Consider the following 27,090-nt stretch of genomic DNA (forward strand, 5'->3'; position numbering starts at 1 on the left):
ATTTCATATTATTCATGAATGAAAATAAATATATCCGATCATTTTTACGTTCAAAGAACAACTATATGAATATCACATACATCTTTTCCAAAACCTTCTTCATGATGCTTAAGTAAATAAGTATTAAATAGTAACAAGCATTTAATGGACCCGAAAAAGAACTTAAAATCAAATAATTTACAAATCAAATTTCAAATGTGCCTTATCGTCGTTGAAACGTATAATAAATGTTGACGATGATAAAGTTTAAAATAAATATGATAATAAATATTATAATAATATTGTTATAGAATTAAATATGATATATATGTATATTTATATGAATTGTAATTTTCAAGTATACGAGGTGCATTCGAAAGCTCGAATGATTAACATGTAAAGGTAAACGGTCCAGAATTATTTTTCCTTTCATTGAGTAAATAAATAAAAAGTAAAAGTCCTCGAGCGCCATAATATACAACGGTACGTTGTATATTTGTATATTTTTACTACTTGTAAATCCTTATTTTATTAGGGCATAAGATATTTTAAAATATGTACTAGGCTGATTATGTAACAAGAAAAAAAGAGATATGTTAATTATAATATCGATATAAAAAGAGATTCATATGTTATATATGTTTTAAATAATAGGATTTTGGAATGTCGTTGTCAGGAGAACAGAAATAAAATAGATGGAAATAGATGGATTTATTCAACGAAATTTGCATTTTCAATGGCTCAATAAATTTGAAGTGAACCGTTTTAGAGAGAATGACAAATGTAAAAATGCATACAACATTCTCAGAATATTAAGGAGAACACAAAATGTTTATTCGGATTCTTGCTCCTGTCTGCACGGGGTTTTTCTGTCCATTTTTTTGATACGAAATATATATATATATATATATATATATATATATATATATATATATATATATATATATATATATATATATATATATATATATACAAACATGAACACATGAAAGTAAAACTGAACACCCTCTTTTTAAAGTTGGTTAGAAAACGTAAACTAGTAACTAAAAATAAATGAAAAATATAAATATATGAAGAAAAAATATAATTAGAAGAATAAAGAAAAATGCAAAGGAAAAGTTCTTTTGGTTATCACACTGGCAAACAAGTTACTTTTGTATAAATTATATTTTTCAATGGGATATTTGTCAGTAACTTGAAAAAATATTTCTTCTAGGAAATCCTTCATAATTCAACCATAAAAATATTATAAATTATAAAATACATCAAGACTTAAATATAATATGTTTGAGTTTATATATTTTGTGAACAGAATTACCGTTCTCTTCCATGTGTATCATTGAACATGAAACAATATAGCGATTGCTTAAAGGAAACATTTGAAAGGTATATTTGAACTCCTTTTCTCCCCATCAGAATACATTTCTAAATTAAAGTGAAATTATAATAACCCAGATAGACCCAAGTACCAACTTTAAATAGTGACCTGAAACGGTTAAAAGTTATTAGGTGATAGTGAGAGAGATAATGTCGATATCGTTATTGTATATGTAGAAAAGTATAAAAGGAAATGTACCCATCTCTTTTCTTCCTTAAGAAGCAATGTTTCCGGGTATATTCATGTATTATTAATAAGAAGTCACATTTCAAGTAAAGTGAGGGATCAAAACATATCCTATTTCTTGAATATTGTTTGAATTTTTCCTTCTCCCTTAGGATACGCCTTCTCCCTGCACGATTTTCTCTCTTATGAAACTTCAGTCTCCCACTCATAGTAACGAAACAGCTTTGCAACTACGTGTACTATTGTCAACAAACATCTTTGAATACTCACTACCATTTACCCTCTTCTTGCGTTCTATATTGCTCTAGGTGTGAAAAAAATCGGCGTTTTGTATTCACACTAATAATTAGACGTTTAAGTCAGAATAATGTTAGTTTTGTTCTGACAGGATCCTAGTGGGCCCCAGGGACTTGGCATCACTTGTTGCCATTATGTAATTAAGGAGTATTTGACCTTCCATCAAGTGATACCACATAACTGGAACAAACTGAAAGAATTTTCAATGTTCCTGTTAAGTGATGATGACGATTTGGTGTCCTGCCCGATGGCAAGTTTTTTTTTTTTTTTTTTTTTTTTTAAGATTCGATTGTCCCTGAGAAAGGTAAGTCCATTATAGTTTGCCATTTCCTTCCTACATAACTTCCTAAAATCCTTGCTACATAACTTTGATACAGAATGCAATCGAGTTGTACAGAAAAGTGACTTCACTGGAAAAACACACAAAACTACTGCATAACTAATATTGATGAACAGTCTTTTTTGTTTCCCTGACTCGCGTGAAAGTTCTGTATTGAAACATTTACTTGTGGTAAATATTTAGAAAAATGCTACATATGTGACAAAGAACGCAGTATATGAGAATAGAAAAGCGACTTCACTGAAAATGAAGAAAAGACTACTACATAAAAGATAATCATGCAAAATGTATTTTTGTTTTGTTTCACTGTCCCGTGTGCAAATTCTCCATGCAATCCAAGTACACAGGTTCACCACATTTCTTCAAATGTACCTGGTCCTCTTGCGGCAGAATCAGCCATGGCATTTAGAAGCCTGCATGATCTTCACGTTTCGTGGAAAATGATTTATACCATCGTATTGAAGTGGATTTGGTGCTTTGAAGATCTTTTTCTTCCTTGATTGAGATTTCTCTCCGTTTGACGGACGCCGTCGTTTCTTATCATTGTTCGTTCCAAGGTATATGAGTGTCGAAACGATAGCAGCCTTGAATTGAAGTAATGGAACATTTGACACTTCTCTGCAGCATATCCAGGCATTAGCGAAGCTCATGTTGAGGAGATAAAAGATAACTTTCAGGTACTCCTTTTTGTTTTTGAATCCATGAAGATAATGCCCAACCATTCTGATAATTAGATCTAAGAGCCCCATGAAGGGCGTTGGTGGATACGCATAGTGATATGGCCCCAGATGAATCTTGGGACGATAAGTGGGTGGTATATAGGTACCCCAAAGATACACTAATCCCTCACTTTTCAAACCTCAACTTTCATTGGAAGTCTGATGGAAATTCTGAATATAGAAGGCTGGTAATTTTATCCTGCCTCAGTCTTTGAGACATGGAGATGCTGTAAAAATCAATAAATATTCAAGAACAAGTAGGCAAACACACGATTATTCCGTCTATTAAAACATGTGTAGCAATTTCACTGGAGGGTCTAGAACCCCAAAACGTGGGGTGAGCTATTGCAAACGATTGGAGAATGTGACTTATAAACTACTATAATATTTGAAAAAATATATGAATAATAACCTGATTTAATGCTCAACCCAGAAAAGAGGGTTGGCTAGCCCCGACCCAGAGCTACACCCGCCACTGAGCAATTTACTTCTAAAACTTGTGTAGAAATCTTATTTCTTGAAATGTGTTCTATGATATTTTAATTTTGCTGTGTGCTGAATTATCATGAGCAAAGTAATTTAGCAAGGATCTCTGGCGAAAGAAAATTTCGATATGAGGACAAATTACTGTATGTGTAAAATTATCCCTAAAATCAAACTCACTTTTCAAATAAATTTTAGTTTTCAGGAGTCGAACATCCCCATCCATACGTCCCTCATTCTCATGTTTCTATGTACTTATCGTGGAGAAATGTCGTCAAGATTCTCAGTGTTCAAGATGAAACTGACGTTTTATTGTGATTCATAGGCGACCCCCGTGCTATACACATAGATCTTTACCATTCGCCACATTTTATTTCTATATACGCTTAACTTGTTCTTCCTGCTCTGAGGACTTGAACTAATTTAAATACCGGTACACTAGAATAAACATTTTCTACCTGACGTACTAGCAACCCTTCTAACTGTCGTAATTTCCATTCTGTTCCTAATCAGAATTTTAGTTTAGTATTAATATACCTTGGTGGCCACTTTTTCTGCTACAACGATTTCCCACACACGAATTACTAAATAAGTAGTTTCTAGGATGAGTATGTGTTCTCATTATTTTGTGCTTAAAAGTACACACTAAATACAAAAGCGGAGGAATAGAAACTTTTTATACGGATGGTCTAATGTATTATATCATATAGTTGTGATAACAAATTCTTACTTTTCACATATGGATACTCTTTGCCAATAAAATGCAGATTAATTATAAGAAATAAAGTATATTTGTAGAGGGGATTTGTAAAATGAGCAGTTTCACAGTGCTCCATTATATTATACACTACACCAAGAACTCTAATACTCCTTCGTTTATTTATGTTACTGATTCGTAGGTGGTTTACCTTTTACATTTTGAAACTTATAAAATGCAGTATAACATTTTTTAATTTTTATTTCTTTTTTGTCATATTTCATGATCGTTTTCTACATGCCATTTGTATATTTGCTTTGTAGCATACTCAAATTGTTCTTTTTTTACTAAAGATTATTTATATTGCATCATAACAGAACAAAGGGAAAATACGAGCATACCTAAGGGACTTAAGAATCTAGGTTAAACATTTTAGAGTTAATCTTTCGAAGGCAAACTATTTTTGTGAATGGAAATGTACAAACATATATACATATTTACATTGTAACTCCCACTGTTTATATTTTGTTTTTTTGACCTAGCGACGACACAACGTCCTGTTTGCAATGAAGACCAGTTCCAGTGTAATTCAGGCCAATGTATTCGAAGAAGTTTCGTTTGTGATGGGGATAGAGATTGTGCAGATGGAAGTGATGAAAATTATAATGAACTATGTAGTAAGTATGAAATAAAAACGACTAGGACATCAACGTATACAGATGTATTATGCCAATGTTTTTAGAAATTATTAGAGTAATTTCGATATCAATTTACAGTTTTAAAATTAGTTAACAAAATATATTCCTTGTCTTATGCCAGACTCAAAGCTATAGGATAGTCCTTTAACAAACACTCTAAGGTCTTTAGTCCTATTATTTATAAAGTACAAGAACATTTTATTTAATAGTTTGTAAATTTCAAGGTAACTATACATACTAAAATGAGTATGATTTTATAATATGTATAGTTACCAGAACTGTGTAAATATGTGACTTTTTAACTATTAAATATTTTACTTTGTATGCAATAAAATGAGGATCTATTCCATAAAGCAATTAACTGCTATGGTAGTTTGCATGGAACACCAGGCTACTCTAAATTGCTATTATCGTAGTGGAAACTTGATTTGATTTAAAATGTAACTAATAATGAAACATGTTTCTCAAACAAAATCAAAATGCAGTTGTTACTATATTATGTGCGTTTGCTTCAGGATCTTTGTGTTGACAGTATAGTTTATGACTAACTGATTTGAAACATTTACTTCAAATTGTTCTAAATATCATCTCACTTGTATTACAAGATACTACCCTTGATATTTGACGTTCTAAAGGTGGCAATTAAATGACACACGAGAAACAGAAATCACATAATTACTTAATAATTTCATTCTGTGTTCAAGCTGGGAGAATGTGTGAATTTGTTCAATAGGCAATATGCCTGTCACCTACTATTTTAAGATTATGAGTCCTGAAAGTTCTGGCGGATGCAAAGTGGACACTTCTCTTGTGTATACCTAAGCGTATCGCTTATCACATGAATGAGTACAAGTCAAATCTTCCCAACATAAGCCTAGAATGAATACTTCGTGTCGAGTTTTCATGTGCAGGTATCTAAACTTAGAGAATTAACTTCATTTTAATAATTTCTAAAACAAAATTGCACTAGGGAATTCCGTGGCTAAGTGAAACGACTTTGTATTATCTTTTGCAGTAATCCATTAACTTTTCTGTAGGTGGTATAATGTTCTTCTGTTAACATTCAGTGAAAGATTTTGTTTATGATCATTTAAGAAACCGAGGGAACTTGGAATTATGGAAGTAGAAAAGTATTGATGTTTCTCTTTATATTTTGTAGCTCATATCTTTATCAGTCAATCCACAGCAAATTTGACCACAACTAACCTTTCAAAGTTTACCCACGTCGAGACTTCATCAACTTAAATTGTTCTAAAAATTGTTGAGAAAAATATGTCGATAATTATGACTATATCTTCACCATGCTTTTGACTAAACTTCTGAAATTTTACATCTTGCTGCAACATCATAATCTTTCTCGCCGCTTTCATATCAGATGATAACACGAATAAATAAGAAACTTCAATTCTTGATTCCAATAATATGTTAGGCTGAGTGCTAGAAATGGATGCTCAACTCTAATCAATCAACAAAGAAGGCATGCTATTTGTTGTTAAACATCGCTATTGTTTGTGTTGATGATCAGTGTATTGACTTTAGTAGCAATTAGTTAACTGTAAATAGGCATGGAACTAATGATTATTTAATAACTGCGAAACATAATTGAAATAGAGATCCGAATTATATTTATAATATAAAATGTAAGAGTTTAGTGGCATGGTCAATGATCCAAGGAATTACCCTAACAATAGGATGACCTGTCTAACACGAGTTCGAATCATACTCTATGCATATTAATATTCTTTCGATATTATTAATTTTATCGTTTCCTTCAGAATAAAGGAAGAAATGAAGAATATAATCTCAACAGTGGAATGCCTACTTAGATACAATATACTAATATCTGAGAATCTATCCAGTAATTACTCGTAATTAAAAAAGACTCTTCGAAGAATAACTGTCGATTAACACTAGGGTTATTCTGAATATGTACCTTTTTGTTAATCCGCTAATTTCAATATACATCTTGAATAATTGAATTCTGCTTGAACTTTAAAATAACTATACTAAATCACATAATCACTACTGTAGTAAAGCAAAAGTAAAGCATCAAATCACCATAATAATTATAAGTATGAAACAGCTGTTCGTTTGGGCATGTGATAGTGTGTTTTCTATTCCTTACAGGATCGGTCAATCGTTGTAGTGAAGAACAATTTCAATGCAATAATGGACGATGCATTAATAAGAATTTTATATGCGACACCGATAATGATTGCCGAGATGGGAGTGACGAAGATTCTGCGTTATGTGGTAAGAATTTTAATATTATTTACGTCTTTTCCCTTTTGATTATACATATTTCTTTAGATGGTATATTTGTAAGTATAAAAACTAAAAATTGAAAACTGCTTAGACGTCTCATACTTATGAAGAATTTTAATCATAACGGTACACAATCCACTTTGTTAATCACCGAACATTGTACCACATTTAATTCGGTGAATATCTCTAGTCCATATGCATTGTGCTTTGACTCCTGTTACATTTAGACATTCCAGTGCCTCATGAAAGAACATTTCTGAGGACTTTCTCTTATATAATATCGGTTATTCCCTTTCATTTGTCATAGGCGATAATATATTGCATCATAAAGCAGAGATATAAACTAAAGACGTTATTTATATACGTGACATCTATCTAACTACAAATAACATAAACAGCCCAATACTACTTCCAAACCTTCTTACATACCCTAAGAATATTGTACTGTTCTTCTGCATTCAATCGGGCAGACTCCAACTCTTCCCAGTGAACTGCTATTAAAATCCCGTTCTAGGAGACTACTTGTAACAATACATAATTCCAAATAAAATCGTTTAATGTACTAGAATTAGCATTTGAAAAATGGAATACTTTATGATCATTACGTGTCTTTTGGGTACACCAAATTGCTCAACTGTACGATCGCTTCTTGAATATGTTAGTTTTGTAATATTTTAAAATGTTAGTGCAAGAAAACACATACAAGAAATTTGGCGTGAATATTATGTAATTCAAGTATGATTTTATATTTGTGTTCCATAAGTTAATTTTACCTAACCATAGATTATTTTCTTAAACGGGAAACTCTTTTCACTGGTACGAATATAAAGAAATTAATACATTAATTTCGTCAAGTGAATATTAGGCATATCTTGCTTTTCATTTATTTCATAAAAAATTTCAGTGATATCTTTTCGCAACTCTATTGATATTTCTCATGTTTCCTTGTTTTGTAAGGATTTTCAGTGTTTTCGACATAACCAAACATATTGCAGTTTATTTTGTAAAACGCTAACCTTAGATAATCGTTTTGTTTAAAGTTGCAGTTGTCCACCTAGAAAAATAGATATAAACTCTGTATATATTGCATTAGACAACATGAGTTAATCCAACCGTTACTGTACGCATAAAACCACAAAATACATTAGTTACACTACAATCATTAGATTATGTTCTCTCCAAGGTTCATATACATTACCAAGTTAATATAAAATTATGGGTAGATCTTGATATGTGGCATGGTTCTTTAAGCAGCCATCTATAATATAGGATAGTGCAGTGGAGAACAACATGCTTTCCAGAAAGAATCCGTGCATTTAGGATTCTATAAACACAACTTATACCGGATCCAAGTGACAATGGTTTGGAATCCCAGTATATAGTAGGAGTCTTTCATAAATTCGGTGTGGGAAAGATATGTTATGCAACCTCTTAATACATCTATGTCCAATACATGTTAATTATCTTATTAATATTTTGACATTTTTCATTCTGACTTGAGAACTTATGCCTTTGTAGAGATAATGATACAACTAGTTACTTGATATGTATTTTCTCCATTAAACAATTATTTATTTGTCTTCCCCACACAGTAGGCATAAGTTCAATTATAGTGTTTTGTATTACATAATAAATTTACAATAGTTTTCTTAAACACAAAGTTCATATTACATACGTCAATTTTGTGTTCGATGCGTATTGTGTTATAATAAGAACATAATCTCCAGATTGGTGATTTCAATAATACGTTGGTCCTTGCTTTTCTCAACAGAACAGACCAGAGTTATCAACAGGAGTTTTAACTGTCCGGACATTAACATTTAGTATTGGTATGAGATTCGTACAATTAAACTCGAGGTTACGGGTTGTATGTGGTCAATTATCCGTCGGTATAGGATTTGTTCAAATATCTTTACAAAAGTTGGTAAAATTGATATAGGCCGCTAGTTGTGAATTTCATGTCTATTATTGGTCTTTGGTATTGGTCAAACTATAGATGATTTCCATTTATTTGGAAAAGTGCATGTTTTTAAAGCGAAATTGAATATAATCTATAGCGGATATATAAATACATCTAAACACCTCTTTATAATATTTGAAGGTATTTCATCAGTGCCAACAGCAGTTCTGGGCTTTAATGTTTTATTAAATTTAAACGTCTTCCAAATAAATGAAAGCCATATCTCAAAACGTGGAATTCGTATATGATGTTATTATCCTTTATTTTCCATTAAATATAATGTGTTCCAATCTTCGCAGCCATCATACAGTACATAAATATAAATATTTGAACGTGACTCAAAGTTCTACCACAAATTAAATAATTAACTTATTATAACATCATCACCATCACTTTTATCAGGAGAGAACTTAAGTGAGGACCAGATCATGCAATGTAGAACTCAACTTTTCTTTAGAACGCACACTTGAGACTTCTTTTGCTATAGAATTTCCCAAGTTTTAGTTCAGCGAATGCAGTTGTTTATAACTGGATCTTTAGAATTATTGGAATAGAATGTATTATGTTTTATTATTTATTTGACTTGTTATAAAAGTGACACATGTCTTTCCGATATTCCAACTGCACCAACCCAATATTTCCAAGACAAGTAGTTTTATTTTCTTGACATAAAATCGATTTATGGCATTGTAATGTTTCATCACTGTATGGAAATTAGTTTTGGTTGAGAAAACGAATTATCGCATATTGACTCTAAAATCTTTCAGTTTCTACGTCCCACAGTTACGGTGGATAGGCTAAAGGAGACGGTGATGATAATCCGAGAAAATCCACGCACACGGTGTCTGTCCACTACAAAATTTACTTGGCGCGAGTTCTAGTATATTGAATCTTATAGCGCTGAAATATTGAGTGTTCGCATGATTATAAAGGGGATATTCTTTTTTTTAAATTTTTTTTTAAATATCTTACTTTCACTTCGCGAAAAGGGACTAAACTCTGAAGAAAATAACTAAAAGCATTATTTATTGCGTTAGCACTGAAATTTTAGATTAAATTTTACTATCTCTAACAACATAAAATTACTTTATTTGTCTCATAATGGTAAAAATGTTTAAAAATAGCTCGCTGCTGAAAGGGATACATCACTGCAACCGTCCTAAATTTAACTTCAACTATGTAGGAAAGGTGAGTAGGGCGTGGATATAACTCGAATGGCAGCCTTCTCTACGTGGCGAGATTCGGGTCTCTTTAGAAATAATAATTTTGCTACTAAGAAAATCAATTGTTCAGAAAATTCACAAAATTCAGACCATATCCAAGAACTCTTAAACTAACACTGAAATTCTACAAATATGTTAAACAATTAATTAAAATAATGTTATGCCTTTAGGTGTCAGAAAACAATTCTTGTGATCGTTAAGAAAATAACACTGCGCAACAAATTTGTTTTTTTTTTTTACTGTCCTTCAAATAGAATTACATGATTTAAACTAAATGGCAGGTGCTGAACGTATTGGTGGAAACCAAAATGTTCTATCATGCCGTGTTTTCGTTTGGCAGACCAGAACCTATTATAAGAAATGTTCGTATTTACAAATATTTACTATTTAATGTAGGCTAGGAAGGTGTATTATACTAAAATTAAATATTGTTGGTTTACTCTTTAATAGCATTCCTTTTATCGTTTACACTTGCAGACATCTTCTGGAGTCTTTCTGATGATAGATCATTAATATTCATTATGGCACACAATCATATTCATACGTCTTGCAAATAAAATCAGAAAAATAAACACACTGCTGAACAAGACTGCACTTATTTAATATTAAAACACTTTTACACGTGAAGTTTCAAACTTTTGCCAAGATCCTCATCAGACGTACACTGAGTCTCTCAGTGTACGCCCGATGAGGATCTTGGCTAGAAGATCGAAACGTCACGTGTAAAAGTGTTTTAATATTAAATAAGTGCAGTTTTGTTCAGCAGTGTGTTTATTTTTCTAATATCCATCAAGTAAACTTTCAATCAATTGTCCATTGTAACGCTTTTCGAATGTGACATTTTTGTGATAAGAAGATTCTCCGTGTTCATCGCTTACTGTGCCGAGGTTTTGAGAGAAAAAGTCAAGATGTGATTGCAAAAATAGTAATTTTAATGAAATGTTGCCTCCCATGAGATGAAAACTGAGTACCATCTCACAACCAATAGTTTTATAATTTTCAGCCTTTATATTTGCAAAGAAACCTGAAATAACCGGACAGCTAATTTAACAATTTCAGTGAGTTTAGTTTCAGAGTCTTAATCCGGGATGACTATTTCAATCTGTGAACTGTAGCAACGCTACCACACTTCTTAGGAAACCACAATTCGCATATTACTCGCCAATCTGTAATAGTAAATAACTGATGTGAGAATTGAAGACCCAATATAGTGGGCGGCTTACGGGGAATCCAAAAATGAAATGAAATGAAATCTTTCAGTTTTAATTCCCATGTTTGTGCTAGTTAGAATAAAATACACGGTGATGATGAGAAATGTGTGAATTGGTGAAATGAAGAAAGTGGGAGGAAACGGGAGAACCCCTAGAAAACCCACGAGCACGGTGTTTGTCCACCACAAAATCCACATGGCCCGAGCTGGTACGGAACCAAGGACCCCAAGCACTGGAGGTGAACCTTCTACCACTGACCCACCGTGCTCCCTACTGAGATTCCAAAGCAGCCTAGAAAATTACTTATTGTTTCCTCACCTATAACCTGATACCTGGCAGTATCGAGAAACCAAATATATTTAACAATCAAATTTCAGAGTTCATTCAAATATATGGAAATATAGAAACAAGTTTTCAACACTAAAGGCAATTAATCAATTCTATAAATTTTATTAAAAGTAGATAAATATATATATATATAAAAATCTTTCATAGTTAACCTGAAATTTAATAACAATCAGAAAAATACGTTTTATGATTGACTAGCATCTCGTTTCTACAGCAAGAATTCAAATATAATATCAAATATTCAGTAAATTATGCTCTAAAATTTGTTCACAAATTTTGAACAACTCCTATATGTCGTAATTGCATAAATTCTTATTACTATAGTTTACCAAAGTCTGCATTCAACTAAACTATTAAACCTCGAGAAACTCTGAAAAGGACAACATTTTCGCATAAATTCTTAATTGTTCAAATGTTAGCCAAAAATAATTAGTTTATTAAAGTATCTCACAGGTCTCGTTTAATTGGCTTAAAAATTTATTTATGCTGGACAGAAAAGTAACCATATTTGAAACTGTTTATTATCATTTGCAAGCTGAATAGGAGATGAATTCAGTACAAAGATTTTGTCAAAATAAAGGTACGTTATACTCCTAAAACAACAAGGTGACAAACTCAACCCTCAAAGTAACAAACAAAACACAGGACATGGGATATAACTACGGGTACCAACTACTTTTACTTACCGTAATACTGTAACCAAAGGACATTTTCTCTCTAGTTTCTATGGCAATAATTAACAAATGGAAACTTCGAATTGTCAATCAGCCAAAGCTGAAAGAAAACGATAAAATGACATCAACAGAAGCAAACCAAAGTGCCTCTCCTATCACCACTTACAGAAATGATAACGCAGTGAAAATAAATTTTACTTCCTCTTTTCTAAATTCGCTAGTAACCAAGTTAAGAAAGCAACAAAATGTCCAACATGTTAATAAACGATGAAATCAATCGATTTATGTTACGAATATACCCACTTAACAGGTTCTGTCTCTACTGCCATTCTATCAACTGAAAATATACAAAAACACGTTTCAGTCACAAGATAAAAGTGCATTAATATCTCATTGAATGCTGACATAAATAAATCTGTTCTTCTCTTTCCGGCTCTCTAACCAAAGCTTACTAGAAGATATTTATACCTGTCGTTTTAACACAAATACATTTTTGTTCTCTGTCCTTTTTTAAAGAAAGAAAAATGAGACATTCATAATCATTATTTTTTTCTTTCTGTAATTATGGTTTTGTTCATTTTTATCAAAGTCCACATCATTATTCAAGAACTATTTCTTATTTCGTATTGTCTCCTTGGAACTTCACCCTGAAACATGTTCGTCGGCAGAGCTTCCATGTACACTTCATGAAAACAACATTTTTTTGTTTCAAAATCTTGTCCGAGTATATAATTCCTTCTTGTGGCCACGAACATGTGCCACAAACCTTAATGGCTGAAGGAAGTAAAAGTCTTAGGAATTTTCTTACATGAACAATAATCTTCCATACTACAAAACTCACAGCAAACAATAAAAAAATCCACATTAAAATTTGTACAGATCTCTTAAATTCACATTTGGAAAATACATGATGGTTTTAATTTTGTTACTATTGGCTATTCTAAAAGTTATTATTACAAATTTAATTTCCTTCTATTATAATCTTCTGATTATACTTTCCAATCTTACACACACTTACATTACAATTAATCCAAATATTCTTTTTAAAACTTTACGAGGATTCAAAAGAGGAAAACAATTGTATCGCAAAATTTATTTTCTAAGTTGCTTACAGCCTCTGATTAAAATGCAAACTATTAATTATTTTTATGACTAAATTTCTTTATGAATGAATTCCATTCAAATATGACTGGATTAACAATTTATTCTCTTGCCTCAAAAAGAATTTCTTAACTTATGTTACGTGAACTCTCTTTAAACAATTCTCCTCGTTATTCAAGTTCGACACTACCACAGTATTTGGAGTCAAAAATCTAGTAATAAATACTCCATCCTATTTACCACTCAAAGGCTTTGTAGTCTTCTCTGTTAACGATGATGGTGGGGGCGCGGTGGCTCGGTGGTAGAGCGTTTACCTCCGGTCCTTGGGGCCCCTGGTTCGATCCCAGCTCACGCCAAGTGGACTTTGTGGTGGACAAACACCGTGCTCGTGGGTTTCTTCGGGGTTCTCCCGTTTCCTCCCACGTTCTTCCTTCCACCATTTCACTCATCTCTCATCATCAGAGTCTCCTTTAGCCTAACCGGCATAACGGTGAGACGTAAAATTTAAAGATTTCATTACATTTTTTTTCTGTTAACGATGACTTAATATGTGATCTCAAGAGCACTTCATCTCAAATTTGTACTACAACTGGATCTCTCATATTAGATAATATTTTCCTTCTATTATTCTAGGAAATTTCCAGTTTTTATGAGCGTGTCCCCAAGTTATCTATTAATCTTACTTAAACAATCCTGGACTATTATCCTGCTAGTTATTTTCTAGAGGGCTCTTCAACGGAAGTCCTAAAAAGACTTCTTGTGAAACGCATTTTAGACCAGAAATTTCGAGTGACCAGAAATTTCAGAATGCTCACGGAAATTTTGAGAAAATTGAATCACTCGAATATATCTTGGTCAGGAGGTTTGATTACGTATTATGGAGTTTTCGTTAACCTCTCTGCAATATTCGCTTCAACATGATAAGGGCTGATTCTTATGTGTTTAATGGCCAGACTAAACAACAGTTTGAATGTTGTGAAGTAAAAACAGGAGCATTATCTGTAGAGAGGGTGTCCGGAAATCCCATTCAACTAAGCACTTCTAGCAAGTTCTTGCAAATAATTTGTGCATTAAACACTCTCTATTCTTCCAGAAAAGCAAATCGTTATGCCTTGTCAACTCCTATTGGCAAAAATTTATAGTCGTCTTACACAAGCATTGGGCCTATAATATCAATCATACAGTTCTTACAGATTCCTTTTAAATAATTAGATATTAGAAGACCCATATTTCTCTTATTATTATCTTTCACCTTCTTACTGAGCATAAAATTGAAAAAGAACTCCTTTAGTCTTTCACTACGGTATTCCGTATGTATCCTTTCTTGATTTTCTTTAAGGTGTGATATGCCCAGAAAGTCCACCTAACGAAATCAGGTCATGAAAGAATTCAAGTAATAGCCATTGCAAATAGATAGGAATGCTATTTTATAGAAACAGATAAAACCAACACTTTTCTTCGTAAAGATATCATTGTTCAGGACGAAATTATAAGCATTTTCACAGTAACTTATCCCCTCTAACAACTAACTAATTAACTAAATCTATGACTTATGGAACCCATAGATTCAATGTCGCATTCACAGAAGCTCTCCACTGACTTCTATCTTAGACATCTGGATCAAGTTTGTTCTTTGCATTCCTTTTTCTGCGAGATCCATCTTACTATTTTCCTATCATCTGTTCCTAGCTCTTTATAATGGTCGTTTTCCGATTCGTCTTTTAGTCAAGACTTTGAAAGCATTTCTACTGTTTTCCATCCTATCTACATGACCTGCCCACCTAAGCACCCTATACTTGATGACCCTGACAATGTTTGGTAAACTGTATATGTTATGTAGGTACTCGTTATGAAGTTTTTCCACCATTCCCCCTTTCCCTTTTCCTTCGGTCCGAATATTCGTCTCAAGATTTTGTTCTCAATCACTTTCAGTCTACGTTCCTCCCTCAGTGTAAGCGACCATGTTTCGCTACCACCAGAACAACGGCATGATTATCTGTTTATATATTTTAAGCTTTTCCATCTATAAGGTTTCATAATTCCGGATATTTTCTTTGTAAAGCATCGATATTCTCTTTTAACGGTAAGTTCATGTATTTGTTACTTTCAAGTTTTTCTTTATTGTAGCCATTCCTACTGATCAATCAACTTGAACAAATCGAAAAGGGTCATAAACTCTAGTCAAAGAATCCCAACCACAGTTTTCTGGTGCTTAATATGTTTTACCGTGAGAGAAAACTAGCATAGTGTCTAGCAAGCATCCGCATTTATATAATCTTTGAAAATTTTCTAATATCAATAGCAATGCTTTATTGACGGTAAAGACTACGAACTCCCATCTAAGATAGTAAGGGTCCTCTTTATCGACTTAGCCAAGCTAAGACATTCAATTTCATATATACTTCTGTGTTTATTCACTTCTGTCAATTTCTTCGAATAGAAAGCAACAAGTAAGAAACGATTTTCACTATCGAATTGCGAGAGACAATCTCCAATAGGATTTCCACTCCCATCGCAATGCATATAGATTTTTTATTCAATTGTGGAAGTTTTAATATTGCATTATTTATCAACATTTCTTACAATTTATCCAAAAACTTCTTATGCTCTTGTCCACTCAAATTTCTTACGCTCCAAACTTAATTCGCTTATGGGAGGCATTAAATCCTGGCTTACGTAAAACTTAGAGTAATAGTTAATTATTCCACATACTTTCATTATACCTCTGCTATTTCTAGGAGGAGGTATATTTTTAACGGCTGCTATTCTTGGTTGATCGATTTCAATGGAAACACCATCCGCCACAAACCCTAAATACTTGATTTTTTAATAAAAAAATAAACTTTTGTCAAGCGAAATGGTAATTTGACTTCCCTCATTCCCTCCAATACCAAAAGCAAAGTTCTTTTGTGCTCCTCCATATTTTCGGAAGGAACAAGGACATCAGCAAAGTAAACTTCTACACATTGTTCTTTAATATCTCCCAGAACCTTTTCCATAGTGCGAAATAGTAAACTACTCGTGGTCTTAACTCCCACAGGAACTCTGGTGTATTGGCAACATCTTTTCGTGGATATTATAGTAGTGACCTCCCGCGGGTCTTCATTAAGTGACGTTGTAAATAAGCTTTTTTGCAGTAGAAAGTGCTGAGAACTTTCTTCCCTGCAAGGCTTATTAAACACTCCTCCATGTTGGGAGACGGATACACATCAGCTATGATCAATGAATTAGCACTACAAAAATTCGCAAAATTGCGATGTGTATTATTGTTATTTCTTACAAGAAAACAACTGCTACTTTTTAGAATAATCGACATGCACCAGAATTCCTTGCGATATTTATTCTTGAATACATTCATTAATAAACTTTTCTTTATTTTTTGGTATTAGAAACGGATATTTTTGAATGGTTTCTTTTCTTTTAAGTACAGTTTGGCAAGAAATTTTTTACACCCTATGCCATTTGATATTACGTCACGGAATTCCCTTCGAATATCGTTCACGAAAACCTGAAGGTCTTTTTAAATATATTTATTTAAAATATTCGAATTCTCCGTACTTTCTAACTTTTCATAATTAGAGTTTAATTACATTGATTTCTCTTGTAAATCCAAACGAATAGAGGTAACACAAATTGCAATGAACCAAACCAGATTTGGATGATTCATAAACTGAATTACAAATAATCTGACTGGTTTAACAGATTTCAACTTAACTCAGTTATAAACACTCGCTAGAGTTTGAAACCCTTTCTCCGATCGTTATTTAGAACTAATTTCGAAAAAAAATATTCAACCAAAATAAATGGGTTATAATTAACGCTCAAATATAAATATTTTAAGTGACGAGCTATTAGTAATAGAAATAACGTGGAAATGTTAGAGTAAATTGAATTAAATACTAACCAGTTAATAGAATTTAAGTTACAAAAAATCTCAATTGGTCGTTTCTTAATTCAATATAGCTTCAACTAGAAATATAAATTTAATTGGTTTAGTTGCACACAGAATTTTAAAATTTCAATGGGAGAAATTGGTGTAGTTTTAAATTGAATTTAAATCTGATTTGCGAAACGAAGTTAAAGTGGAGATTTCATCTAAATGTAAGAGCGCAGTTTCGAAACGAATTTAAGATGGTGGAGTCGGAGGTAATAAAGTTAGACCTGCGAGCCAGAATCTTGTAGGAACGCTAACACGCTTCTTAGGAAATCACAATTTTCATACTACTTAAAAACCCAGAATGGTAAATAACCGATGTGAGAATTGAAAACCCAATACAGCGGGAGTAATACGGAGAGTTCAAACAACCTTGAAAATTACCTATTATTTCCTTACCTATAACCTCTCACACCTGGCAGTTTCGGGAGAACAAATCTATTTAACAATTAAATATCAGAGTTCATTCAAATGTATGGAAATATCGAAACATGTTTTCAACATTAAAGGTAATAAATTAATTCTATAAATTTTATTAACAATAAGCAGATATGAAAGCTATGTTTCACAGTAAACTCGAAATTTGATAACAATCAGAAAAGTACGTTGTATGATCGACTAGAATCTCTTTCTACAGCAAGAATTCAAATACAATATCTAATATTCAATAAACTAGGCTCTGAAATATTTGCTCACAAATTTTGAACAACTCTTATCTAATTACTATATTTTACCAAAGTCTGTATTCAACTAAACTATTGAACCTAGAGAAAATTTTTAAAGGACAAAATTTTCACAAAAATTCTTAATTGATCAAAAATCTATCCTACTCTCATAAAAGGCAATAATATTTGGTGTATTGTTTCTTAAAGTTCTGTGAGAATACCAGTAACATTAAGATCTCCAAATTCATGCTATTTGATTTTCTTTATATTCAATGAAGTCCAATATTGCAATCATAACTTCACAGTCTCTTTTGTATGAGCCACATACGCTACAGGAAGAGATGTGTGGACATTTCCAATATGAAGTAGCAAAGCCTCCAGACTTACTTTCTAGCTGTTAATAAACAAGTGCCATTCGGTGGGAATATGTTCGTGTTTCAAATACTCAAATAAGTCATCTAGGGGGGTTTCCCAAACGTAAGGTTCCCATATTTTTTACAAATAGAAGAAATGTTTATTGTTAATTTATACATACTTCGAAAGCTTACACTGTTGTCTACTTTTCAAGATAGTCTCCATTTTTTAAACACACTTTTGAAGACGGTGTCCAGCTTTTGTATTCCTAAATCGATGAAGTCTCCCGCCAATCCGATGAGGAAGCGTGTGACCTCTGCTCGGACTTCATCCTTGCTCTTGAAGCGTTTGACACCTAAGTCTTTCTTTAGCTTGGAGAAGAGGGAAGGACAAGTTCACGGACAGTGACCCCCCGATCTTTGAGCAGCTCACTATTGATCTTCTGGACAATTGCATCCGTCATCCGTCTTCCACTTCGTTCTTCATCGTGAACTTCGGAGCGACCCTCAGCAAAAGCTCTGCACCATTTGCGGACGTACTGCACGGACGTGCACTCTTCACCATAAACCTCAGTCAGTTGCCGATGAATCACCACGGGCGGTAACTTCCTTGCGCGGAGAAACCGGATTACTTCTCGAACCACGCACTTTGCTGGAGCGGCGATCAACACTTCCATCTCTGTCGTCTGCCAAGCAAACACTGAGCGACCTAAAATGGAGACTATATTGAAAAATAGAAAACAGTGTAAGTTTTTGAACGATGTAGAAATTAATAACAATAAACATTTTTTTCTATTGGTAAAAAATATGGAAACCTTACTTTGGTACAACCCTCGTATATATTTGTAATAAACAATGCCTCCATTTTCAACGAAATACTCATCAATATGACTGTAGTTTTCTTAAAAACCTTATGTTAACAATTTGAGCTAAGAGATTTCTATTTTGAAGGCTTGAGACCAACAATTCCTCTCTTCTTTTAGGAAGATTTAAGGTCTAAAATTAAGTTCTCCTTGTGTTATCAAATGGCTGAGCTCTACATCTACACTGTTGCTTCGAATTCTGGGGATTCTTCTTTTAAATCAATAGTATAATTCTCTGGAGCTTTAGGTACTGAAAGATCTTCACTATGTAGAACTGGTCAACTTAAATTAGGGTACCTAATCTGATGTTTGATTTAGAGGAAAAGCCCTTTACATATGTCAAGCAAAAGTTTCAGTCTGTTACGTGATTCATTTATTCGTGCTAAATCATAGGTACAGAAAATTTCATAGAACTCTGTTTTTCTGGTAGTGCAACGTACATATATGGGGGACCTAAGATTTATCCTGGTCTTCAACCATAAAGTTCAAAAACTTTTATAACTAAAAGTGTAAGGCTGCTCTTCTGAGTTTTAAATGTAAGTTCACTGATAACAACTGATAAAACTGATAACAAAATAGGAGAGGTTTATTTTTACACACACGGGATATTACACTCCACCGCATGTAGCTAAAGGTTTATTTAACACTTTCTTGAAATCCAGATGCACAGCACCCACTACCACAAAAACACAACGCGGCAAAACCGACTACCCCAACGAAACACCAGCTAGCAAACAACAATACAACCGAACCCAAAATTACTCAAATCCTAGAACTTCTGACAGGAGATTTACCCAATACAAGTCAGAACTCGCTTATTATTAGATGGACTACTATGTGAAATGAAGAGGGGGGAAATATAAGTAACCAACGTTTCCTATTATAACGCAGAGAAGGACTCGTATGCAGTAGGAGAAATTGGAGGAGCAGGAGAACTCCTCTTTAGAAAGCATATTCTTTTGTAAAGAAGAAAAATGTAGCTTCAATGATATTTAAATTAGCGCATATTGTAAAGTATATTAGTTCCTTTCTATATCCACTCTGCTCTAGCGGGTAGCACATGCGGCTGCAGTGCACGGGATCTCGCATTCGATTTCAGGAAGAACATTGTATCACGCGGTGGTTCGGATTCCACAAGAAACTGTAAACCCTCGTCTAATATGAGTCTCGCTGCGAAAATAGTACTCTACATTTCAGTAACTAAACAAAGCATTAATCATATATCATATTTCACCATCTTTAAAATACGTATTTCACGGTAAAAAGTATCAAGCTTTTGATTTTTTAACAAGATTGGTATGCGTTACATAAAATATAATTACAGATTTGATTTTTTCATGCAAAAATGCATATGAAAAACATATTTATATGTTAGGCTCAGATTTCTTGCTGTACTCTGTAATTAATGTTTTTAATATTTTTTTAAAAAAACATTAAGGTGAGTTTAACGAACAAAGATAAAATATAATTTTCTGAATATTTTTTCCTTTTGATTAACTTGGAATACGCAACTTTTCCACACAACTAGAATTTCATATTCTCTTTTTTGACCCAAACTAGCGAGCACGAGAATACCTGGTCTGTAGAAGTCTGTGGGTTATTATTCTTTTCATCTGTGAACCTCCCATTTCATTAATGTATCATTTGCAATACGCTTCTTAGATTACATTGTACACTATAGTTATACAGGAATATTTGTTTATAAGACATAATCAACAATTTTACTTGACCATGAATTCCCAGGTAGTTTCCAAAATTTTGTCGTTTGCACTTAAAAACCCAAGAGTATATAATACTCAAGTGGAGAGCCCTCTTAGACTTAGTGAGTTATTGAAATCACTTGCTTCAATAGGCTTAAAGCTGGCTTTGCCTCGAAACATAAGAAAAAGAGAACTCAATCATGTGCCCAGAGATGTAGATATCGCAAAAAAAAATGGACATAATTATGGGCGTCAGTTACAAGAGCACAATTCAATTGACCTGTTATCATTTGTAGTAGCAATAAGGAATTTGAGAATTTCCTTAAACCAAGAATAATTTCAATAGATATTTCAGTGTCATTGAAAACGTGGTGGGTGAATTGAATACGATTCATAATTCTGTCAAGCTTAGTTAGGTTTTAATAAGTATATTTTATTTTATTATTTTAAGTATCACGTATGTAGCTAGAAAATGATATTCGAAACACAAAATTGAGATAAGGAATCTCACTAGTAATGCGTTGAATTTGAAACTTGCTAGTATCATCATACACCTTAGCAATCCAACATTCCAGTTAATGACCTCTATCAACGAGGAAACTTTCGTCAAGAGTCATCACACAACATATGGTATGATAACAAACAAACAAACTAACTCTATGACATTTCGAAGAAGGACCTTCAATGTTTAGTTCACAAATGTCACCACTAACTTGCGTACTTAGCCAACTAAATCCAGGTTTTACTTTCTATTGCAATTTCTCAGAGACCCATCTTAGGTATCCTCCGATTTGCACGGAGATCTTCCTAATGGTTGTTCCCTAGTGAATTTCTATTAAAACTGTGAAAACATTTCTACTTTCTTCCATTCTGTTTACATGACTTGCCCACTTGAGCACAATAAACTTGATGAAGGTAACACTATTTGGTAAACGGTTTAAATTATGTAGTTCCTTGTTTTGAAGTTTATGCCATTCCCCATTCTGGTTCCTCTTGGGTCCGAATCTTGTTTCATTATTTTATTTTCATATACTTTTACTCTGCTTTCTTCCCTCAGAGTAACCGACCACGTTTCCCATCCATATAGCACAAGAGCATGATTATCGTTTTATGTATTTTCAGCTTCATATTTCTCGACAAAATTCGCAAGAACAAACATTTTGAAATAAATAATAACACGAATATCCTGCGTTTAGTCGGTATTTATTTTTTGTGAAGAGCTTTTGGTCTCGTAAACCTAATTAGGTATTTGAAAATATTGACTTTGTAGAAAGTATTTTATGTTATTTTAACATACTTATATTTTACAGTTTCAGAATCGCGACGGACTTCTATGTATTTAGTTTTATCCGCGCTTACTTCTAAGTCTCTGCAAGCATTCAATGATACTTTGCATTTCTTATATTGTTCTCCTGTCGTCCCCAATTATATAACATCAGTAGCATACGCCATATCGTGGTAAATACCATTCAGCTTTAGATCCTGGTGCTGTCAGTGATTGTTCGTTGTGGTACATCCCTGAACAAAGTTGAACAATAATGATGCCAACGTATCTTCTTGTTTCAAGCCATTTTCAACGTGAAAGCTTGTGGATTCGTACTTTAATTCTGAATTTATTTCATCATCATAGGTATTCTGCCTTTATTAGCAGGTCACTGGCCGCAGCTGAGAAGCTTCCATGCTCCACGGTCCTCCGCTAACCTTTTCGTCTTCGCGTATGATCTTTCTGTTTTAATATCATCCATTAATCCGTGTAACGTGGGTTCCTGTCACCACGGCATGGCGCGTCCTCAGGTTGCGGATCGAGGAGAAGGCCTCTAAATATAGAGGTTAGCTGCGAATATACTGAATAAGCAGTCGCGGACAGACGACTAGGAGTGGTCCTCCAGCTTGGGGGTTTGGGTAAGGCTAACACCCTCATCCTGTAAAAAAAGGTACTTGTTCAGAAACATTCACAAAAGCCTCGGACAAGGACTGATAACTTGGCACGACATCAGCAAAAGAAAATGGACATGAGATTTGGAACATGGAAAATTTGAAGTCTTTATAGGGCAGGCGCGTTAAAATCTGTAACGAGTGAGTTAGAGAAATACAAGATGGACTTAGTAGGAGTTCAGGAAGTTAGGTGGGAAGGAAATGGAACTGAGAATTCCGGAAATTTTACGTTCTTTTACGGGGAAGGAAATAAAAATCACCAGTTAGGAACAGGGTTTTTCGTTCACAAACGAATATTACCAGCAATTAAACGGGTTGAATTTGTTACTGACAGACTTTCTTTTATTACTCTTAAGGGACGGTGGTGTGATATTATTGTTTTAAATGTACATGCTCCAACTGAAGATAAGGATGACGATATAAAAGACAGTTTTTACGAAGAAGTGGAACGGATATTTGACCAACTCCCGCGATACCATATGAAGATTCTATTAGGGGATTTCAATGCGAAGGTAGGACGAGAGGATATTTTCAAACCGATTATAGGGAACGAAAGTTTACATAAGGAAAGTAATGACAACGGTGTTAGACTCGTGAACTTTGCAACATCCAAAAACCTAATCGTGAAGAGTACAAAATTCCCACATCGCGACGTTCATAAATACACTTGGACATCACCAGCCGGAAAAACACATAATCAAATTGATCACGTTTTAGTAGATAGAAGAAGACAATCTAGCATAATTGACGTCCGGACGTTTAGAGGAGCTGATTGTGACACTGATTACTACCTGGTAGCAGCGATAATACGGGAGAGATTATCGTTGAATAAATGTAATACTCAATGTCCGAAAACGGAGAGATTTAATTTAAAGAAATTAGAAGAGAGCCAGGTAAAAGAGGAATACCAGATTGAAGTTTCGAATCTCTCGGTTTTAGAAGACTCGGAGTGCACTAGTGTTGAGGATACTTGGATTGAAATTAGAGATAGCATTAAAAGTTCAGCAATAGAAAAATTGGGACACGCGGAAATACGTAGGAACAAACCATGGTTTGACCAAGAATGCATTAAACTAGTAGAGAAGAGAAAACAGGCAAAATTACGGTGGCTACAAAATCCGAATGAAATAACTACACAAAATTTCGCAGATATCAGGCGGGAAACTTCCAAAACTTTTAGAACAAAGAAACGGGATTTTTTGAAAGCTAAAATTAAGGAACTTGAAGATAATAGTAAAAATAAAAATATTCGGGACATGTATAAGGGGATCAGCGAATTTAAGAAAGGCTATCAACCTCGTGCTTATATATTAAAGAAATCTGACGGAACAGTTCTCACTGATACGGATAGCCTCTTAAATAGATGGAAAGATTTCTTTGACGATCTGCTGAACACGCAGCCAAAAACTAATGTGCGTGGAGAAAAGGAGATACACACCGCAGAACCGTATATTCCAGAACCCAATCGAATAGAAGTAGAAGCCGCTATAAAGAAATTAAAGAAACACAAATCTCCGGGTGCAGATGAAATTCCGGCTGAGTTAATTTTAGCTGGAGGCGAAAAATTGTGGAACAAGATACACAAACTCATTATCCTTATCTGGAACAAGGAAGAATTGCCACAAGAGTGGAAAGAGTCAATCATTGTTCCAATTCACAAGAAAGGCGACAAAACTGACTGTAATAATTATCGAGGCATTTCTCTTCTGTCAACATCCTATAAAATCCTTTCAAATATTCTGTTAGCAAGATTGACCCCGTACGCAGATGAAATTATTGGAGATTATCAGTGCGGATTTATACGAAATCGATCAACTATCGACCAAATATTTACCATTCGCCAAATACTCGAAAAGAAGTGGGAATACAATAAACCGGTACATCAACTACTTATTGATTTTAGAAAGGCTTACGACTCGGTTAGGAGAGAAACATTATACAACGTTCTTACAGAGCTTGGAATACCGAGAAAGCTAATTAGATTAATTAAGATATGTTTAAGTGAATCCCAAAGTAAAGTCCGGGTAGGAAAATTTTTGTCCACGAGCTTCCACGTCGAAAATGGCCTGAAACAAGGAGATGCGTTGTCGCCATTATTATTTAACTTTGTGCTGGAATACGCCGTAAGGAAAATCAAAGATAGCAACCAGGGCCTAGAGTTGAACGGCATTCACCAGGTTATGGCATATGCTGATGATGTAAATTTAATAGGGGATGATAGGAGAACAGTAGAAATAAATGCAGAGATATTATTAAACGCTTGCAGGGACATGGGTTTAGAAGTAAAAGCAGAGAAAACTAAATACATGGAAGTGCGTCGGGACCGTAATACGGCAAATTGTGGAGGCGTTAAAATATTAAATAATATTTTTGATAAAGTGAATACTTTCAAATATTTAGGATCAATATTAACAGACGAAAATCATATTCACGAAGAAATTAAATGTCGACTAAAAGCAGGGAATTCGTGTTACTATTCGGTTCAAAATCTCTTGTCGTCGCGAATTCTGTCGAGGAATTTGAAGCTTAAAATATATAAAACGATAATCATGCCTGTTGTTCTGTATGGTTGCGAAACATGGTCGCTTACTCTGAGGGAAGAACATAGACTGAAAGTATTTGAGAACAGGATCCTGAGAAGAATATTCGGACCCAAGAGGAACGAGAATGGGGAATGGCGGAAGCTTCATAACGAGGAACTACATAGTTTATACGGTTTACCCAACATTGTTAGGGTCGTCAAGTCTAGGAGGCTTAGGTGGGCAGGTCATGTAGCTAGAATGGAAGAAAGTAGAAACGCTTTCAAAGTCTTGACTGGTAGACCCATAGGAAAACGACCATTAGGAAGACCTAGGCGCAGATGGGAGGATAATATTAAGATGGATCTCGCAGAGATAGGAATACAAAGTAGAAACTGGATCCAATTAGCTAAGGATAGAAGTCAGCGGAGAGCTTTTGTGAACGCGGCACTGAACCTCCAGGTTCCATAGGCCATAGAGTTAGTTTTAGTTAGTTATCATCCATTAATTGTAGTCTCCTTCGCCCCCTCCCTCTCTTTCCCGCCACCATACCCTCTAGGACGTCCCTCATGATACAATCTCTTCTTAGGCAATGTCCCAACCAGTTTCTCTTCCTCTTCCTAATAATATCTAAAAGTATTCTTTTCTCACCCACTATTTCTAACACTCTCTCATTCGTTTTCCTCTCGACCCAACTAACTCTTTCCATTCTTATCCACACCCACATTTCAAAGGCTTCCAGTCGATTTTCGTCACCCTTACGCAATGTCCACGTTTCCGCCCCATACAGCACAACACTCCACACGAAGCATTTTATGAGTCTTTTTCTCAACTCTTTGTTCAAGGTCCTACAAAACAGACTTTTCTTTCTTTTAAAGGCTTCTTTCGCCATTCCTATCCTTGCTTTTATTTCACGTTCGCATTTCATGTCATTACTAAGAACACTACCCAGGTATCGAAAACTATTCACTTGTTCTATTTTCTCCCCTCCTACTTTTATATTTGACACAGACCCCTTTGTTCCAATTTATTTAAACGTATGTTTTTAATTCAACTGTCTTATTGAGTATTCCAATTTATGTAAGAATATCGTACAATACTTCCTCCTAAATGATTCTTAGGCCTTCCTAAAATCGATAGATAATTGATCTACCGATGTATTGCATTCCCATTTCTTTTAATTATTTACTGAATGTAAATATCTTGTCAATAATTGATCGATTTCGATTAAATCCACACTAATAGTCCGCACTAGTAATAGTTTCATTTGAGTATTGGTCAATCTAGCTAATAGAATGCGTGGGAGGATTTTGTAGAATGTTGACCGAAAACAGATGCCTTCATAATTATTACAATCAGTTTTGTCGCCTTTCGTGTAAATTGGAACGAATCTTTTTTATTTCACCCTTGAGGTAATACCTCCTTGTTTCAGATAAGAAGAATGAGTTTGTATATTTCGCTCCACAATATTTCACCTCTGGTTGTTATTCTCACGTAAAACCCCATAGATGGAGAGACACTCCGTATCATCTGTCCGTGACTGCTTATTTAGTATATTCGCA

At 33.9% G+C, this 27,090-nt stretch overlaps 1 protein-coding gene across 1 annotated transcript in view; it reads left to right on the forward strand.

Moving 5' to 3' along the window:
* LOC145678538 (uncharacterized) overlaps positions 1-27,090 on the forward strand; it is a gene marked incomplete in the record, with an annotated part of 652,003 nt that overhangs the window by 69,180 nt on the left and 555,733 nt on the right. Inside the window, 2 exon segments of the mRNA XM_081748800.1 lie at positions 4,622-4,756; positions 6,905-7,030. Coding sequence (XP_081604926.1) covers positions 4,622-4,756; positions 6,905-7,030 — 261 coding nt within the window.

Source organism: Thermobia domestica, chromosome 2, assembly GCF_964235325.1.
Source record: "Thermobia domestica chromosome 2, izTheDome1.hap1.1, whole genome shotgun sequence".
In the NCBI taxonomy this organism is placed as follows: Eukaryota; Metazoa; Arthropoda; class Insecta; order Zygentoma; family Lepismatidae; genus Thermobia; species Thermobia domestica.